The following is a 12,635-nucleotide window of genomic DNA, read 5'->3' as shown; positions in this document are numbered from 1 at the left end:
TCGTAGTTCCGTTCGGCCGCGTTGAGGGACTGGGAGAGATAGCCGCAGGGGTGGTAATCCCCATTGCTATCTGTCTGGAGCAAGACTGCTCCGGTTGCGAAGAGTGAAGCGTCAGTTGCAAGCGCAAACTGTCGCGAGGAGTCGGGGTTCCGCAGAACCGGTTCGGTGGTGAAGAGCTTCTTCAGATGCTGGAATGAAGCTTCGGTGGAGTCGGACCAAGAGAAGGGGATCTCCTTCTTGGTTAGGTCTAGGAGAGGGCGTGCGATGTCGGAGTAGTGGGGAATGAAATGACGGTAGAAGTTGCAGAATCCGAGGAAGGACCGCACGTCCTTGACTGAAGAGGGTTGTTGCCATTCGCTGATGCCTTTCAGCTTGGCAGTGTCCATAGCGACCTGTCCGGGTCGAATGATCATACCGAGGTACTCGACTTCTTGAGAGTCAAAAGTACATTTCTCGGGTTTGAGGAAGAGAGACTCTTTGCGGAGTTTCTCCAACACTCGGCGGGTCCTCTGCCGGTGTTCGTCCAGGTTATCTGAAAAGATCAGGATGTCGTCCATATAGACGATTAACCATCCTTCGTTCAGTTCTTCTGAAAACATCTGGTTCATGTAAGCTTGGAAGGTAGCGGGTGAATTGCACAATACAAAAAACATTACCTTGGGCTCAAAGAGCCCGTATGAGGTGGAGAACGCGGCTTTCCACCTATTGTCGGGATGAATGAGGATATTGTTGTATCCCAAGCGTACGTCGACCTTTGTGAACCATTGTGCCTTGTTGAGTTTCGCAAGCAAGGGTGGTATCAAAGGGAGTGGGTACACGTTCTTGATCGTCCATTCGTTGATGTATCGGTAGTCCTGGCAGGGGCGGAGAGACCCGTCCTTCTTGCTGACAAAGAAGAATCCAGCAGCTTGAGGAGACTTCGAGGGTTGGATGAAATCTTTGGCGAGGTGTTCGTCCAAAAATGCTTTGACGGCGTCGGTTTCCTTTGGTGAGAGCGGGTAGGCTCGAGAAGACTTCGGAATGAAGCCTTCCTTCGTTTCGATCTTGTGGTCTACTCCCGGTCGTGAGGGAGGGAGTTTGTTTAGACCGTCCTTTGCGAAGATGTCAGCAAAATCATGAAGATAGGAAGGTACCAGTTCTTCGAATGATTTCTTCTTCTTCTCCTGTGCGTCCTCCATAGCAAATTCTTGAGCTTTGTTGGAGGTCTTCGTGTAGTCCTGCTGAGAAGCGAGGATCCAGAGGTTCCGGAGGGGTTTTGCTCGTCTGTGGAGAGCCTTCCGGATTTCTTTCTTCGAGGTCCCGTCCTTGGTGAGCGGAGTGTCGAAAGAGATGTTCTCGATGATCCGGACGGATGTTCCGTCCGAAGCATATTCCACTAGAACTTCATCGTCAGTGAGGGGATAAGTGGAGATCTCCTCAACTTTATCCGCGAGATGGGTCTGTCTGACCCAGACATCGTCCATGGTGTTGAAGTCGGTATCTTCGAAGGGCACGATGATTGGCACCGTCTTCTTCTTGTTACGCTTCTTGCGTTTCTTGATTTCCTCGAGGCAATGTTGAGTGCCCTTGGGGAGTCGCTTGAGGGGCGAAAAGTCCTCGTCGTCGAGTTCTTCTAGGACAGCCTTTTCTCCACGAAAGAGATATGGCTTGGCCTTGCTTTCTCGCCGGGAGGCGTTGAGTTCCCTCTCCACCTCCTTTGACCTATTGGTCGCAGGCAGGGAGATCGTGTTGGCCTTCCAGTCGATATTGGGCATCATGGCACTAAGCCAAGGTTTTCCAAAAAGTAGATCATCATGCTTGGAAAGTTTCGTTACGTTGAACTTTCCATACATAAGTCTCCGATCGAGACGAATGAATAGCATGCAGTATTGGGTTACCTGTCCTGCCGAGGACGGGCTTCCGTCTACTGTGGTGATCCGGAAGGGTTTCTTGAGTAGGTGGGTCCGGATCCCATTTCGCTTGACGAAGTCATAGCTAATGAAGGTCCCACCTGCCCCTGAGTCGATGATGGCGGTCGACTGAACGGTTTTGGCACTGCAAGAAGAGAAAAGTGTCACCGGGACACGAAACTCGTTGGATTTACCAACAGCTTTAGTATACAATGCGCAGATAGAGGGAATTGACCGTTCGACAAGCCCTCTCTTTAAAAATCCTTTCTTTTGACAAGGTTGACTTCCATGTCTTCCTCGTCAGAAGACTCGTCAAGCTGGCGGACGCCAGACTTGCTTGGCTTCTTGCCTTTGTCTTCTTCGTCGTTCTTGTCTCCTCGGCGCACCTTCGGGTGGAACCGGGAGTCATTCGCTCGATGGCCCTTCTTCTTGCATTTGAAGCAAAGGCCTTTATCGAAGCACTTCTGTCGTTCCTCAGGCGTGAGGGAACGATCGACGTCCATAGCATCAGGATCGCGTTGGCGGACCTGAGGCTTGGGGACGTGCCGGTGGCCGGAAGGGCGTACCGATCTGTTGTTGGACACAACTGCTCTTGATCGCTTGTAGTTGGCTTCCAACTGTGTCGCGGCAGTGTACCATTTATCGATGGTGTTGGGAACGATCTCCTTCGTGTAGATGGCGGTTCGAAGTCCTGGTTTCAACCCTCGTTCGAAGAAGTGGATGAGGGCGACGTCCTGCTTGAGACTAGCAGTGGATGACAGGGTCTTGAACGTCGTGATGTAGGGCATCATGTCGCCAGTTTGGCTCAAACCATGAAGCTTGGTTAGAGCCTCAGTCATCCGGTCGATCGGGTGGAAGGATTCGATGAAAGCCTTCTTGAAGTCCTTCCAGCTATCGAAGTCGACCGCAGGTTTGTCGAAGGCTGCTCGGTAGAAGGTGTCAGCCCAGACGCGGGTGTCTCCATCGTTCATGTACTGGAGTGCAACAGCGACCTTGGTTTGGTCGGAGCTGTAGATCGTCGAGTTGATGAGGAAGTATGTCTCCACCGAGTACATCCAGCGCTTGGCATCATCGATGCTTCCATCATAGTTCTGTGGTACTCCAGCCTTTAGTTCAGGCCTGGATACGACCACTGTCGGTTGTTGGGTGGGGCCTCCGGACATTCTTGTTCCAGGGTTCGAGTTGAGGTTGCCGTACGGTTGTTCGTCGGGAAACTCGTCGGAGGACGTGTGGTCTTCTTCCGATTCTTCTTCTTCGGAGTCCGGAGTGTTGGGATCACGTTCCCAAGGGTACTTCGGGATCCAGGTAGTCGTGGTGTCTGTCGGTTAATGGCCGTGCGGATGGCAGGGCGCAAAAAAGGGTAACTTGAATCTTTTGTTACGCACTCAAATAGATCTGTTATGCGGAGCCCTAAGAGGGGCGTCGTCTGCTAATGTTCGTGATGTAACCGGAAGGGTCCGGTGTAGCGACTGAGACTGGCGACGTCGAGTCGGCAGATATCAGAGACGCGCGTGTCACGTGACTTCTAAGATGGATGTCTTCAAAGTCACTGACGTTCTCAAAGTAAGGACAGTCTTGTCCGAACGATGAGGTGGTCGATCGAGGTAGACTTAGGCGCGATGAGCACCTAAGAAAAGATACTAGAGACTGAAGCTGAGGGGGCTTCAGAGGGAAGTATGTTCGAGGGAAGATTGAGTAGATTCAAGTTAGGGAATCTAGTACAGAGTGACCGACTACTTATACTAAGTGGAAAGGGTTAAGGGCAAGGCTACCGTACTGTAGGTAAGGGCAAAGGGGAAACGGAAAGGGTATAGGTACGCTGGTAGCAGAGCCTGATTAGTGATGTAAGGTCGAATGCGGAATGAGACCGAGAAACGTTGGAACGAACCAACGGTAAATGATACAATGTGCATCATGCACGAGTCAAAGGAAAGATAAGACAAGATAAGGAAAGCCACATTGGTGGCACGAGTCAGAACGAGTCATAGCCCGAAGGCACGTGCGCACGTTGGTGCGATAGGAGGGGGATGAGGGACGGGAACGGTCCCGAGGATCCGGTCAACGGATAGTCGGTAGAGAAGTACGAGCCGGAGGCATATGAGGGCGAGGACGAAGGGGAAAAATGATAGGGGGGCCATGTAGCCGATGTTACTTGTAACACTCTCTACTCACCAACACTATCCTTAGATTAGAACAAATGGAAGATACTCTGGAGAACTTCTCTGCTGAGTGAAAAAATCATCCTTATTTACTAGTCTGTTAACTAATGTGTTTGGCAGAGAACAACGCGAACATTGCGTCTTTGAACAGCTTTTAGATTCTTATCCTGGCCTTTTAGAGCGCCTGCAAAACAGGTCTGAAGAAGAAATTCTCCACGTTGGAGAGCTAGTGCATTGTTTTTTGCTTGGCCAGAGTTCACACTGATGAGTCACAGATTGGTAAAGGAGCCGCAGGCACGAGAGGTGATGACACAAAAACCCTGAAGTCTGCCATTCTTGATTGGATTTCCCCACAAGGGGCAGCAATCCAGCCCCCTTTGCACAGGAACTCAAAGATTGATCGTGGTGTCATGCATGGTATGTGATTCATACCATGTCAGATATCTGATATATAGAGAGTGATAAGGAAGATATGAGAGACTGTCTAGCCTTCTGTCACTGAGTTATGTACTTCTCCATTTGTCCTTTGATTCATTGTCTTGTATTTTATTTCTCACTTTTCAGACTTATTTTTAACTTGTATTTGTATCAAGCATGTGACCTTCTGTTTATTTCTCATTGTTTATTGTTATTTGGCTTCTTTCAGCCACCAAGTTTTGTATCTCTATTTATTTCTGGCTGTTTATTTTTATTTGGCTTCTTTCAGCCACCAGATTTTATTTGTCATCACATCATGTGACTGGGAAATAATCTGGTTTGTAACATTATTTAAGCTGACTCAACATGTTTAGCCATGATTGGTCATGCTTTGTAACAACATTTAACATGACTCAACATGTTCACTCATGGTTTGTCATGGTTTGTAATTTCTTTGTAAGATTACACTGTATTTGTAATGTACTTAGTAATAAGCTGATTCATCACCTGGTTTGTAAGCCACATTCTTACCAATCCATCTGATTAATCATGCTTAGTAAGGGGGTTCCCAAAAAGGTATAAAAGGACCCCATTTTCACCCATGAAATACAATCCTCCCACTTGACTCTTATCTCAAACCATGTGAGACCACTAAGACTTAAAGTGCAGGCCAACATAAGTGCCTTGAGGTAATCTAAGATATCATTATCTACTCTAAAGTTATATACTACCTTACAGGGGTTAACTAGATAACTTTCGTTATCATTATTCTACTCTAGGTTATATACTACCTTACAGGGGTTGACTATATAACCATTGAACAGCTCTCATTCTAAGCTTTACGTGTATTCATAAGACTCTCTCTTTCAACGGAAAGTGAGACACATCTAAGGACGACAAAGTTGAAACAGACTTTCATAGGTTGAAACACGACCTACTAGGCTGAAACAAACCTAACGAATTTATCCAGAACACAGAACATTCCACAACAACTTTGTATAAGACTACACAAGAAGAGGACAACAAACTAAATCCTCCCAAGAACTCACCACGTTACCTCCCACGAAGTAGAAAAGTCGGAGACCGTGGACTTAAGGACTGGCAAGAAGTCTTCACCGTATATAATTGTGTTGTCATTATACACAACTTTCATATAAGACCCTTAAGTAACAAGACAGCGGTGTAGACACATCGGGGTTATCAATATTTAGGATAGGTTTACATGTTGTACGAAATGTGAAGAAAATATTTGGAGTTTGAACTGACATAAAGATGGGCACATAACTTCAAATTTTGTCAGTGTTTTGTGTGAAATCCAAAATATAAAGCATCCGCAACCATTTTCCCACTAATTATATGTTAATTAAAATATGAAATATAATCAGATTTTCAGCGTCTGCATGAATTTGAAGTTTAATCATCACATGAAACATTGGACTAAACTTCAAGTTTAGTCCGTCACTACATGTTTGTCAATGTTTTAAATTTTGTCCCACAATTAGACACCCTTCCAAATTTGAAGTTTAAGGCGACGACAAAATGTGATGACTAAACTTGAAGTTTCGTCTGCAGACAAAATGAATCGCCCGCTCATCGCCCATTTATCGCCCGCCCAGAATTCTTAAGTAAGGCTTTCTTTAGATTACTTAAGCGGCTAAGGAAAATATTTCAAGGCAGTCAAGGCAGAACCTCAAAGTCCAATATTTGTATATGTTTGTTCACGGTGCGCTCGAAATCTCTCTGCCTGAGACTACCTAATGTTTCCTTATTTAAATTGTCATATTGAAGTGCGCACTTTTCCAATCTTCTATTTAAATTAAACTAGTTCCATCTTCTTCAACACAACACCTGTCTTCAAGCTTCAAGTCCCACAGACGAAGCAGTCACGCTGATCCAAATCGTCGCCCACCGTTCGTAGTTGGTGAGTGTGTCAGTCCTCATTCAAGCAAGAGCCATGCTGATCCAAGTCGTCGCCCACCGTTCGCAGGATGCGGTCCTCCTTCGAGCAAGAGCCATGCTGATCCAAGTCGTCGCCCACCGTTCGCAGTTGGTGAGGGTGTCGGTCCTCATTTGAGCAAGAGCCATGCTGATCCAAGCCATCGACCACCATTCGCAGTTGGTGAGTGTGTCAGTCCTCGTTCAAGCAACAGCCATGCTGATCCAAGTCGTCATCCACCGTTCGCAGGATGTGAGTGTGCCGGTCCTCATTCAAGTTGTTCTAGCTCCCGCTATCGTCGCTTGTTTTCAGACACGTTTTTTGAATCATTTTTTGGAGATTTTCGGTAGAATGACTTGACCTCATGTATACTTAGTCTATGTCTGGAAATAATAGTATTTTTTGATATCCTTATCTGCTTTAGTTCAAGGAAAAGTGCCTTAAAGTGCCTCTATTAGGGAATGGATCTCTTATTTTCGAGTAACACTGTGACATTCATTTTTACGGGCGATGGGCGGGTGATGAGCGGGCAATGATCGGGCGATTTATTTTGTCCAAGTGCGAAACTTGAAGTTTTGTCATCAGATTTTGTCACTGGCATAAACTTCAGATTTTTGGTAGCATCTAATTGTTGGATGAAACTTGAAATATTGTCAAACATATAGCTGCAGATTAAACTTCAAGTTTCATCCAAAGTTTTTTGTGATAATTAAATTTAAAATTCAAGCAGACGCTAAGAAGCTGACTATATTTCTTATTTGTGTTGATGTACAGTTGGTGAAAAAATGGCGGCGGATATTTTATATTTTGGATTTCGCATATAACACTGACTAAATTTGAAGTTATATGCCCATCTTTATGTCAGTTCAAACTCCAAATATTTTCTTCACGTTTCATACAACATGTAAACCTATCCTAAATATTGATAACCCCGATGTGAGAAGAGGAATCTTGACTATAGGCGAAAACACTTAAAACAAATGGGTGCTCTACAGCAAGACCAGGATACGAGACAACGACTCGACCCAAAGGACAACCACTGAGAGAAGTTCCTTGAAATAAAAATGGAGGGAGACTGTATGAGCTAGGCGGGCGCTAGCAAGCGCGAGAAGGTAATGCGCGCGTACGCGAGGCGAAGGCGCGCAAGATGCACGCATGAGCGGGAGGTTCGAGAATGCGCGCGCACGAAGCAAAGGCGTGCCTAGAACGTTAAGGGAAAGGCCCTATTTGAAGAGTGGAAGCACAGATGGATGGTTGACAGGAGAATCAGATCTGATATCAAGTGAGGAGGTGATCTATACACTTTCCAGTACACAAAGATAAGGGGAAAGTAAGTACCAGAACCCCAAAGATTCCCTTCTCTATTTAAGAATGGAGATTACACTATGCGGCATGCTTCCGAGCACGCTCCCGAACTGAGTAACCATATCAACTCTAATTATAACTAAGTTTAAATAGACTTTCTATATGTAGCGCGGATTTCGGACCGAAGATTTGTTAGTTCAATGAAGGAGATAGGAATAACGCACCAGCAAATCAGTAAGGACATGGGACGAATGGACAGACGATAGTGCGAAGACCTAGGAGGAGGTGCACGAATGCACGCGCAAAGTGCGCATAGCGTGAGCGCAGGTAAGGCATGCTTAAGTGCGCGCAAGCGTAAATAGGGCACACACTAGTGCGCACGAGACTGGTCCTTTGGATTAGAGCTGGATCATATAGGAATGTATGGATAAAGGCCGGATACTCGGCATTGAGACGCACAAGTCTCTACAGTGGATTCAACCATGAGCTTACCAGATCACTGCTTTGTCCTGCTGGGTTGGACTGGAACAATACAGAGTATGTTCTCGTTCTTGTTTTCCGGTGTCTGCAGTCCTGAAAACTCTAAACAGAACGAGAGAGAACCTTCAGAGCGGCGAATTGTCGGTGTGCAGAGATCAATGGCCTATTTTTTTGTTTGCCCACTATACATATGATACAGAAGACCCGTGGTGTGGGCTTCTTAGGAGCCGCTTGGTGGTATGTGTAAGTGGGAATACATTTCTCCATAGTTCTTCGCTATATTTATTGACATCAGGCTTACAAGCACGTCTTTATGTCCCTGAGTTCAGTCGACAAAGAACCAAAAGCCACACGGTCCGGAAATGCTCGTCTCCATGGGATGAATTCTGTCACCATCGCTTCTATTGCATATGTTGCAACTCAGGTTTGTCGATTCCATATATTCATAGCTAAGCATTTTGATATACGTACAACTGAAGGTTCGATTCGCCATAAGCTCCTCCTCAGTGTTCTCGTGGACCGACACTACTACTGACTCAGAGACCTTTTACCATAGCCTCCTTGACCTTTTTGAGGACCCCGATGAATCGAAGGAGGTCGAGGAGCTGCTGACATGGTGGAATCGGTATTGTTGTCATTCTTTATCATTTCGCTGAAACTCATATATTGCTATGTATACAGTCAGGTCTTCCCTACTTCCTCTGCTGCCAAACGATCAGTTAGTGCCAACAGCGCCTTATCGAAAATACGACTTAAGCGCCTTGCGACCAAACAGGCGGCAGTTTCGAACACAGTCTCTTCGTAGTCCATATGTCCTCATGTAGTAAATACAAATATCATCTAATACTAGCATCTTGTGACTATTGGAACCAAGTTACTAGTATGTTGAAGTGATTACAACACTGGCCTCCAGAAAATCTAGAATGACAAAATACTTGAAACCCTGTAGTCAAATAATAATATGTTCTCAGGATATAGCATAATGATCTCCTATGTAATACTGATCCATGTGAGCATTCCCTGCAAGATGACTGAACTCTGCTTGAGCTGGGATCATCGAGTAGCTGAGATGGAAGGTGGTGACCAAGCCTCGGCTACTAGCTGGAGGATGACATGATGTTATCATCACTCCGCATCCTTGAATCAAAGGCAGCTTGATCAAAAACAGCCTAGTCTTCAAAGACTGTATCTAGTGCCAGCATTTATTCAGATTTTATGAGGAATAAAATATCTCACTCACCTTATATCTAATGACCAAGCCTTGGCAAACAGCTGGAGAATGGCACCATGTTGTCATGGCTCTACATCCTTGGACCAAAGGTAGCTCAATCAAAAACAGCCTAGTCTTCAAAGACTGTGTCCAGTGCTGGCATTTATTCATAGTTTGCCAGGAATAGAATATCTTGCTTGCCTTACATCTTATGATCGTAACTTTCAAACTTTGGGAAGGATCACAGTAGACTGTCATTTGTTACCCACATGGTGCACATGGTACGGTCTGGCATCACAATCACATCGAGATAACAAGACACTGCATAATAATCACATGATATCCTTGGGATATTGGCAGCTTTGATCCAACACAGTCCAGCCATATAAAGCTTGATCTAACTTAGACATTCATCTGGAAATTGTGGAGGAAGAAAAAACCATCAAAGGTTACCTAGGGCAGGCAACATTGTAGTGCATTACAACTAATACACAACTTGATGACTGATGGTGGCTTTTAATGGCTCAATATTCCCTTGTCACAGCTGGTAGGTATTGCAACCTGTCCCATTATGATGATAAGCTGGCAAGTGGTTGCAGCAAGACTGCCACCAATATGCATTTGGTAGGTTCTATCCAACTTAGTCCAGGTATCTAAAGTTTTCTCATTTGGAGTACAATGATGACATATTTTATACACATTTTACTTTAGATAATGCTTTGTCAATTTTTATCTTTTTCATGTCAGTTCCCTGATGGAGGTGCAAGCAGTTTGCGACAGCCAACTCTACTAGTGAATCTCACTGTAGAGTCTAGACCCGTAAGGCAGCCCATACTGTTGATTTCATACATTAAAACTGGACTACTATCCATAAAGTCATATACATAATCCTGTGTAATTATCCACTGTCCAGTTGGATGTATCACTAAGGAGAATCATTCATGGAAGCTTGCCAGCTTACAAATCACTAGCACCCAGAAATACATTCTATTTTGGTTACCTCCTCATATCAGGGCCTTCCCCACACCGCATTTTTGGCCACCTACCGTGGGAATTACCCCACAACACCAAAAACATCGCCCATTTTTGGAAATCTCCACAATATCAATTGTTCTCACACCCTCCCCACCTCACTGCAGCTTCACCACTACACCACAATAGGTCTTCCCTTGTATCTAAGTAGTAGTTTGGCACATATATGTATAATATAATATAATAGACCACTTTTTTGTTTGTTTGTGTGACTGCTCCTCCTCCAGGGGCAATTAAACATAGGGTAAGATACAAAACACTTTCGCATTTTTGCCCCTTTGATGGGGAAGTGTTATATAATATTCAGAACATGTTTATGAGTATATATGGAGACATTCCCATCTTTATTTGACCCCCTGAGGCGTCCTACATCAATAGATATAGCATATATATAGGAAAACACAAAATATGTTCCCATTTGATTATTTTTAGATGGATGGACTTGGAAAAATTATCTCCAGCATCTATTCAACAGTAGGAACAATGTATCAGGAGCCCAGGACCATAGGATAATTCCCTGTTGCATGGTGTCCCCCCCTCTCCTGGTGGTTTACCCCCTGTGAAATTTTTTCCTGTAGGATCGGACCTCAATTGAGGTAGGGGGTCTATTCTTATGTATATTTGGAGTATATTTATCATATAGCTGGCCCAGGACACACATAGGATCTTGCTACAGAAACAAAAACATAGAAAAACATATTTTTGACATTTTTGATGTTTTTCAGTAGCTTGCTCTTGCATATATAATCCAGCCTATTCATGTATCATTATAATAGCATATATACTTGCTTTTTGTGACAAGGATCAGCCCTATATAGGGCGCAAATTTGAGATCTGATGTATAGAAGGTATTTCTACTGATAAGAAGCCCATATAGTAATCAAACCTATGATAAGTGATCTGAGACCTGGAATACCTCTTGTATATGTCCCTAATGATGAATATGAAGTTTTAGAAAGATCCATGAAGGACTGACTGAATGACAAGGAAAATGACATATGTGTGAAAAGTGACAATTGACATCTTTTGACACAAAGTCATATTTATATATAGTACAAGTCAAATATTTCATTGAAATATATAGGATACATGGTAGACTACTAAAGAAACCTATACTACATACTGCCCTGAGGTTGGAGGGTGGTGGAAGGGGTGTGGTGTATATCTGAGTTGACCTAGCATTAAAGTCCTACCACTACCCAACTGACCATTTTCGATGTTTTGGGTCTTTGAACTTTCCCACAATCAATTTCTTATCTATTTCACTTCCTCAGCACTCAATTTTGGTTGGATTGGTTTGTAAATTTAGCCATATGATACTGAATATATTTTAAATCTACTCCAAGTGTCTGATTATTAAATTTCGATGTTTTGACAATATGGCCTCCTTATCAGTAGCAATATCATTTGTACACCAGATCTCAAATTTGCGCCCTATATAGGGCTGATCCTTGTCACAAAAAGCAAGTATATATGCTATTATAATGATACATGAATAGGCTGGATTATATATGCAAGAGCAAGCTACTGAAAAACATCAAAAATGTCAAAAATATGTTTTTCTATGTTTTTGTTTCTGTAGCAAGATCCTATGTGTGTCCTGGGCCAGCTATATGATAAATATACTCCAAATATACATAAGAATAGACCCCCTACCTCAATTGAGGTCCGATCCTACAGGAAAAAATTTCACAGGGGGTAAACCACCAGGAGAGGGGGGGACACCATGCAACAGGGAATTATCCTATGGTCCTGGGCTCCTGATACATTGTTCCTACTGTTGAATAGATGCTGGAGATAATTTTTCCAAGTCCATCCATCTAAAAATAATCAAATGGGAACATATTTTGTGTTTTCCTATATATATGCTATATCTATTGATGTAGGACGCCTCAGGGGGTCAAATAAAGATGGGAATGTCTCCATATATACTCATAAACATGTTCTGAATATTATATAACACTTCCCCATCAAAGGGGCAAAAATGCGAAAGTGTTTTGTATCTTACCCTATGTTTAATTGCCCCTGGAGGAGGAGCAGTCACACAAACAAACAAAAAAGTGGTCTATTATATTATATTATACATATATGTGCCAAACTACTACTTAGATACAAGGGAAGACCTATTGTGGTGTAGTGGTGAAGCTGCAGTGAGGTGGGGAGGGTGTGAGAACAATTGATATTGTGGAGATTTCCAAAAATGGGCG

The 12,635-nt window shown here is 43.9% G+C and overlaps 1 protein-coding gene across 1 annotated transcript; it reads left to right on the top strand.

Moving 5' to 3' along the window:
• Positions 1 to 8,188: 8,188 nt before the first annotated feature.
• F5891DRAFT_1199564 (uncharacterized protein) lies at positions 8,189 to 8,991 on the top strand (the record flags this gene model as incomplete). Its single annotated transcript, XM_041368774.1, has 5 exons — positions 8,189 to 8,330; positions 8,386 to 8,423; positions 8,482 to 8,610; positions 8,666 to 8,811; positions 8,868 to 8,991. 5 exons carry the CDS (start codon positions 8,189 to 8,191, stop codon positions 8,989 to 8,991), a joined length of 579 nt encoding a protein of 192 aa, XP_041216984.1.
• Between the last annotated feature and the right edge of the window lie 3,644 nt (positions 8,992 to 12,635).

Source organism: Suillus fuscotomentosus, assembly GCF_016647785.1.
Source record: "Suillus fuscotomentosus strain FC203 chromosome Unknown F5891scaffold_193, whole genome shotgun sequence".
Taxonomy (NCBI): domain Eukaryota; kingdom Fungi; phylum Basidiomycota; class Agaricomycetes; order Boletales; family Suillaceae; genus Suillus; species Suillus fuscotomentosus.
This window is presented reverse-complemented; position numbering and strand designations above follow the sequence as displayed.